The 7360-nt window shown below is 30.7% G+C and overlaps 1 protein-coding gene across 1 annotated transcript; it reads right to left on the bottom strand.

Moving 5' to 3' along the window:
* Nucleotides 1–374: 374 nt before the first annotated feature.
* LOC105644029 (scarecrow-like protein 32) lies at nt 375–2426 on the bottom strand. The gene has a single exon (XM_012229270.4). It carries the CDS (start codon nt 2088–2090, stop codon nt 771–773), a length of 1320 nt encoding a protein of 439 aa, XP_012084660.1. The 5' UTR covers nt 2091–2426; the 3' UTR covers nt 375–770.
* Nucleotides 2427–7360: the final 4934 nt, after the last annotated feature.

Here is a 7360-nt window from a genome sequence, read left to right as displayed (position 1 = left end):
TATTATTTTTATTATTTTTCTTTTTTCTTAAGAGAGAAATATCAAAAAAGTATTCTATGATTTCACATTTTTATCAAAAAGATTATTTATAGTCAAGTCCTTATGTGGTTTGTATCGTTTAATGTACTAAAATCAATTATATTGCATCAAATATCAAATACAATATTATTTACTTATGTCGAAGAATTATCTTCATATTGCATACAAATTAATATGAATTATATACCTCTAATTAAATTGAATACTATGCATACAAATTAACCAACAGAGACAAAAATAAAATTAAGGTACCTCGTATGGAAATGGAAGTACTTATGAAATATGCAATGTTCTTGGAAATCAGTTATATTATGAAGGACAGAAAATAGTAATGCTGATTAAGAAAAGAATAGTTAATTTTTGGCTAGTTTACCTGCTTTGAACATTGCCAAATCAAAAAGTAGAAGAGGGAAAGCAAAGTGATAAAGGATTAAGTTTTGTCTCATACGAAGACAATATATACGTTTTCCCTCTTTGCCTTCCATGTGATAATAGCTAGCTAATGAACAAAATACAAATTGTTGCCACATTTCCCCTTCTTGTCTTGTGCATGCCCATTTGCAGCCTTTTTGACAAAGAGGAAACTAACAGGAAACTACAAAAAAATTAGAAAAGACACCATTTTATGTTTTGTCAATATTGGCTCGCCAATATAGGACCATTAATAAAGTAAAACCTATCCAATCCCATCTCATTGGAGGACCAAACCAGCCACTTAAGTCCACACCCATTTAATCCTCTAAGCAACCGTACGGAACCCAAACTGTTGCAAAAACTGAGTTGTGACCTTTCCATGTTAGCACTAAAATATCTTCTTCTCTTTTCATGCCCCAACCACTTGCATGCTCATCTAGCAAATACTTTACTTCTCTAATAGTCTCTTCACAAAATGGAACACTAAAGAATCCATTATTCTTCATTCTTTGTGATAGTTTAACCCCAGATTCTAATCTCTCGATCCTTTGTAACCCTTCATAACTAATAATATTTTCTATTTTATGACCAATATCGGATTCATATTCAATCCTTTGATTGCTATCTTTAGGCAAGAAAGTTTCCAACGCATCAAACGGTATCCATAAATAATTAAAGCAAGTAGTAATTCTTGAAGTAAGATTTGATTCGCTCAAATCGGAATCTTCATCAACCGCTACAACAATACAAGGATTGAGGTCTTTTACAGTACGAAGAAAAGCGTCTCTAAGAGAAGAAGCATCTTCAACTTTTCCATTAGGCTCATCAGACAAATAACGAAGCCAGTTTTGGCAGTTTATTACTAAGGCCTCATCGTCTCGAAGATTCAGTAAAGGAGTCAAATGAGTTAATAGTGACTCAAAATCGAAGGTAGAAGATTCTTTGCACGAGATCTCATCGCCTATCACTTTGAATTCAAATGGAACCTCTTTAAATTTTGCAAAATTGCTTAAACGGAGGCCAACTTCTTCAGTTGATACATTGAGCAAAGGAGGGACTGGTGGTCTACAAGAGGGTACAGTAATTCTAAGTGAAGGAGGCCCTTCTGGTCTTTTAGCCAAAGCATCTATAAGAGTAGGCCATTGCATACAATAAGTAATGCTAAAATCTAAAATATGAACTTTAGGATGACCTTCAATTGCTTTAAAAATTGCATTATTGGATGCACAAAACCCAAATCTATGCCAAGGGATTAAATCAACGTACCCGGCAAGTTCAATAACACTCATTTGCCTCCTTTGGACTGCACTACTACCATCAAAATTTGTTGGTGTAGGGCAAATCTTAGATGCCCTAGAAATAAGTGCCCTTAAGAAATAAGAAGTAAGCCTTTGATTAGGGTCACCAACTAAAGAAGCAACATTATTAAGAACCCACATCACTTGTTGAGCTAAAGTGCCGTCATTGCTTTCTAGGGCACTAGCACAGTGCAGTAGAAGCTTCTCTATACAAGCTCCATCGAGATTTCCAAGACAGCCTTTAAGTGCACCAGAAAGGGGATTTTGTGGGTTTCTTAAAAGATTAGGTTTTTGAAGAGGAATCGACGTAGTAGTGTTTGCTCTTAGTTCAGCTTTCATGACTAACTCTATTAGGGTTTAACGTGAATAGAAGGTATCTGAAATTCTAAAAAGCAATTTAGATGATGGGAAAGAGAGGAAGGGAGCTTTGAGTTGTTTATTGTTTGACAAGTGTCGAAGATTATTAGTGGATGGATTGAAAAGCCAGGGATTATATGGTTTTAGATTTGAAAATGTCTTCAAGATTCAAGAAATATGAGTTATAGTTATGAGTTACGTAAATCTCTCTGTACATAGTTTTTTGTCTGATAGTTTTGGGAGAAAGAAAGAAAGGGAATGGGTTGTTGAGAGATAGCTTATATTAGCTACTTGAAGGATATATATAGTAGAGAAAGATCATTGTTTCAATAATTACGCAGATAGTACCAAGCAAAAAATGTGAACTTAAAAAGACCTTGAGCTTACACTAAAATGACAAGAGTATCAGGGTTAGCAGACAAGTACTGTTTTGGCTTATTGTTAGAATTATTTTTGATTTGTACACCTTCTTTTAAATAAAAAAAAAATTTTACTATGAACCATTAAAAGATGTTATGTGAATAACATGGCTGAGGCTGAATACGCATGGAATCTATATGATAAAACCCATTCAAAACATGACTACGATAGGGGCATGGGTAGATAGATATAGAAGACCACCAAAATGAGAAAAGTGAAACAAATTGTGAGATTTAATTGTTGTTTATGCTTTGTACTCTTTAGGCGTGGATCGTTCCGATTTGGGTAAGCTTATTGAGCATTTTAAGTATATTCTTTGTGGTTGTAACGATATTTTCTGTTCATTTGATTAGAAACCAAGCTAATATAAGATCTCATTTGGTACGAGCCTCTTATCAACGTGCTAGTCTTTCAATTTGGGATTCAATCCATACTTGTTTGTCCTTTTTTTTTTTTTTTTTTTTTTTTTTTTTTTTTGCTGTAAACCACCGGTATCCAAACTCTATTATTAGGAACCGCTTAATCCGGCTTAAGATTTAGTCACAGTTAAGCCTCTTCGCCCCTCTCTGCAGTGTGTTTAGTGGGGTTAAATTCGAGAGCGCTTCCTACATGTCTACCCTACGCTGTGTTTGTCTTCTTTTTATTGTTCTTAATAAAATTTTTCTTTATTTCAAAAAAAAAAAAAATCATGTTGGTTATCCCAAACATTGCCAGCTATATTAGATTACAAACCGTTAAATTCAGTATTAATTATAAATTCCAATTATTGTATAATAGGATTTGCAACAATTAATGTGTTTAAATAATTGGAAATCTCTCTTTTTTTATTGGGGATTTTAGAATTCGACTTGTAACATATTAGTCCTGTCCTAAACTAAATCTTAAACTTGATCTAATTTAACAAATAACTTTGAGTTCAACTAATAGTTTCGGTTAAATCATGAGAACGATTGATAATATATGCTCTAGTTAAGTTTACATGAGAGGATTTCAATCCAAATACCTACATGCACTCATGTCAATGTCTATAACAGTCTTATTTCCTTTATTTTTAATTTGTTTTTATTTTATGAAAACCCTAATGTCTCATTTGTGATGTAACTTGATTCATATTTCTAATTAATCACTCATTTCCAAATATATATATATATATATATATATATATATATATATATATATATATTTCATTTTTTTTATATAAAGCTCAACATATACTATCAACAGGTGTTGAAATGAATGATTAGTGCTCTTTTTCTTTAAATGTGATCCTTATAGATAGAAGAGAAATACATGCCGGAGCATTTTACTCTTAATAGGAATCTCTCAATGGACGATATTCAAACATTAATCTTATTAAGGAATTTTTCTTTTTTTCCAAATGAGAGGGAGGCAATTGTCTCCCTTCTCAACCATGTAGCTTGGTCAACATAGCAGGAAAATTAATCTTTAATATTTCTTTTTATGCTAAACCAATAATAATAATAATAATTATGACTTTAATTAATTAGTAGAATTAAGGGTAAAGCATAGGTTAAAGAAGTTGCCTTAGCCGGCCACTCTTTTGTCGAACATGTTCCCGTGCAATATTACTTGATACAAAATCCAATAATTAATTTATTATTTTAATTAATTAATATAACTTTTGCATTGAGTTTAGTGATTGATGGGTACCCTAATTAATTGCCTTCTTCTGATATAATTATATATAAAAATGAGATTAACTTGGTTGCTTGTGCGATGTGAGGCCATGAGAAAAAACAAATTAGACCTCTTCTCCAAAGGACAAACAGTGAATTATTTCACTTTAATGTAACTCCGTGTAATCAATAAACACCATAGAATATTTATGTAAACCTTTCCAATTTTTGTTTCTTTGTGCGGAAATTTGTTGCATCTCACCAATAATTGGCCAATTGGAGAGATTGATATATACCACATATGTGCAGGTGCAAAAACATATGTGTGCGCGCCCCAGTAATATATATTTCAACGTACAGGTTGAATCCTGCATTCGTTAACTTAATCCGGTTGATGAAAACTAGGATCTTTGATTAGGATTAAAGTTTGTTGAATTACTAACAACCTTCAACAGGGTTTACCTTAATCGATCATCTAGGTTGTGCAGACACAGATATTAAGATTCGAGATACAAACATGATAATTCTTTTAAAAAAGTATGATTGACACACTTAGAACACCTACTCTAAATAAATATTCCATCCGTTCTATTTATACAGAGAAAGTCAAAATTTTTCTAATAGTAAGGAGTGGTTTTTTTGTTGATTTCTTACTAATTTACCCTTGAAAAGATATTAAAGTGGTCTCTAATTTTCAATAAAAGGCGATAAATGATGAGAGAGAAGATCTGTTGCTTAAATAAGACATTTTATTTGTTTAGACTTTCAATAACAAAAAAATGTGACTGTTTAATTGCAATTGCGCACTAAAATTTCAATATCAAACTTGGATTGAAAAAATTGGCATGAAAGTTGAAAGAAAGTTGGAGCCAAAATTTTCAACCTCAAATTCTTTATTTTTATTCTCCAATTTATGCGTAAAAAAATGAAATTTGGAGTCAAAATTTTTAAAGCTTAATTTATTTAAATAGGGACGAGTTCACAACTCTAAGATTTAATCCACAAATGCCATGGACATAGTCCTTCCTTTTGATTTGAATACAGTCCTTCAAAACTTGCTAGCAACTTTAGAACATGTGCTTATACTCAACAATCAACCTTAAACTTGATCTCTTTGTCATTCACTGAACAACCATCTTCTGTAGAATCTAAACCACACCACCCTCAAGTAAAGTTCCAGAAGATGCTCGAAAAGGCAACAAAAAAAAACAAAAAAACATCACTGGAGATGTAAAAAAAAAATACAATTTGTATGTTACTATGTTTTGACACTGAAAAGGGTGAGTCAAATGCTCGTAATATTCATAAAGTTGCAGACAGTTTATCCATATCCATTAAGACAATTTATAGAATTTGGCATAATGCAAAAAATAAGCACAACTATTTTTATTTAAACAATGAAATTAGGGTTTAGGTTATGTATCTCTCTCTTTAGCCATTTAAAAAGTTTATGAAAGGAAAGATAAATGGGCACGAATATTTTTATTTAAGCATTGTCTTTTGGAGGAAATTTTCCTCCCTTCAGTATTTATTAGAGTTGTGCGCATAATGTCTCAAGCATGAGCTTCTTGGTGAAATTGTGCGCATAATGTGTTTGAATCTCACATTTTGTTAATGCATGGTTCAGTCAATTTTTGAACATTAAATGCCAACCACAATAATGTCTACCACTTTCTTGAAATACTCTCAAAATCAATGTTTAATCTATAAACCAAAGCAAGGGCATATTGGACCTTTTGTTTTGGCATTAGTCCTAAAGTTACCAAATTAGGAAAATTTATCTATATAAATAGAACACCCAAAAAGAAAATTTTCTCTTTATAAATAGAACGGAGGGAGTACAATTTATTAATAATTTAAATAAATAAATAATCATTTATAACAAGTCATAAATATCAAATAGAAACGCTTAGTTTCTTATTTCAACTTCATTAGTTAAATTTTCAAAATAACATAATTATTGAAAATTATAGTGTCTTAGGCTTATTTTAGAGATCAATTGAGAATTTCAAGAATTTCGGTATCTTTAAAAGACATCAAATTAATCATCGTTAATATTCTACATTTTAATTCGTTCAACATAATATTGTTGAGTCTTTTTTATATAAAGCCTTGTGAATTATTGATTTCAAATTAAAATTATAAATTAGTTCTTGAATTTGAAAATAATAGATATGTAATTAATAAATAACAAATCGTAAATTATGAGAAAAGTTTGTCATATGTATCTTTTAATTTTATAGTGTAAGTATTAATAATTACCAAATATATATTTTAGACAACAATTTAAAATTTTTGTTAATGAAGTTATCGAAAAGTCTTACAGAATTTTCAAATGTGTATAAAGTGTTCAATACGTATCCTCAGAGTGTCTCGCATGTATCCTTAAAATATTCGAAATTAATAAGATAAAATAAATAATATGACACATTTTTTAAAGTATATCTGATACGTCTCTGGAAGTGTTAGAGAGGTGTCAGTGTCCGGCACGAGTACGTCGAATCTTTTATAAAGAGTCGATGTAACTTAATTGACAACTTATATTCTTTAAAATGAGTAAAATGGACTAACGAGAGTTAGTTTGAATGAGAAAAACTCATGTCCCTCAAATAAGAAATTAATTCTAATTCCAATAGACTGGAAACACTTATTGTAAAGTAATTTATCTATTTAAATGATGTAGTTATAAAATGAGAGATTAGGGCTTGTTGTGTAAATGATAGTACTTATGATTTATATGGTCGAGAATCTAAAAGAGAGCAAGTTCAATATTTTTTTTGAAGGGTAAAAGAGTTCATTAAAGCAAATAAGCTAATAAAGTATTAACAATAAGAGCTGGCAGGACGATTTCGCTCCATATACTTAGGCACAGAATAAGCATGCATTGCTAGCAAATGAGCAACACGATTTTCTTATTTCTTTACAAAGCAAATAGAACTATTCATACATTTTTTCAATAAATCCAAAACTATAGAACCAAAATAAAACTTATCAATCAAACTGCGGTGCATCCCTTACACTAGAAGCTAGGAATCTGATTCAAAGATGACATTAGTGATAGAGTTTATACTATTAGCCATGCATTTGTAATAGTATAGCTATTATTTCTTATTGTTGAAATTGAGATGTACATTTAATAAATCATTTATGGTATATTTATAATTATTGTCTTTTATCTTATACTTGTGAACCCCT

Source organism: Jatropha curcas, chromosome 3, assembly GCF_041381405.1.
Source record: "Jatropha curcas cultivar XTBG-Jc1 chromosome 3, XTBG_Jcur_1.0, whole genome shotgun sequence".
NCBI classification, from domain to species: Eukaryota; Viridiplantae; Streptophyta; class Magnoliopsida; order Malpighiales; family Euphorbiaceae; genus Jatropha; species Jatropha curcas.
Note: the sequence above shows the minus strand (reverse complement) of the source record. Positions and strands in the feature narration are given on the sequence as shown.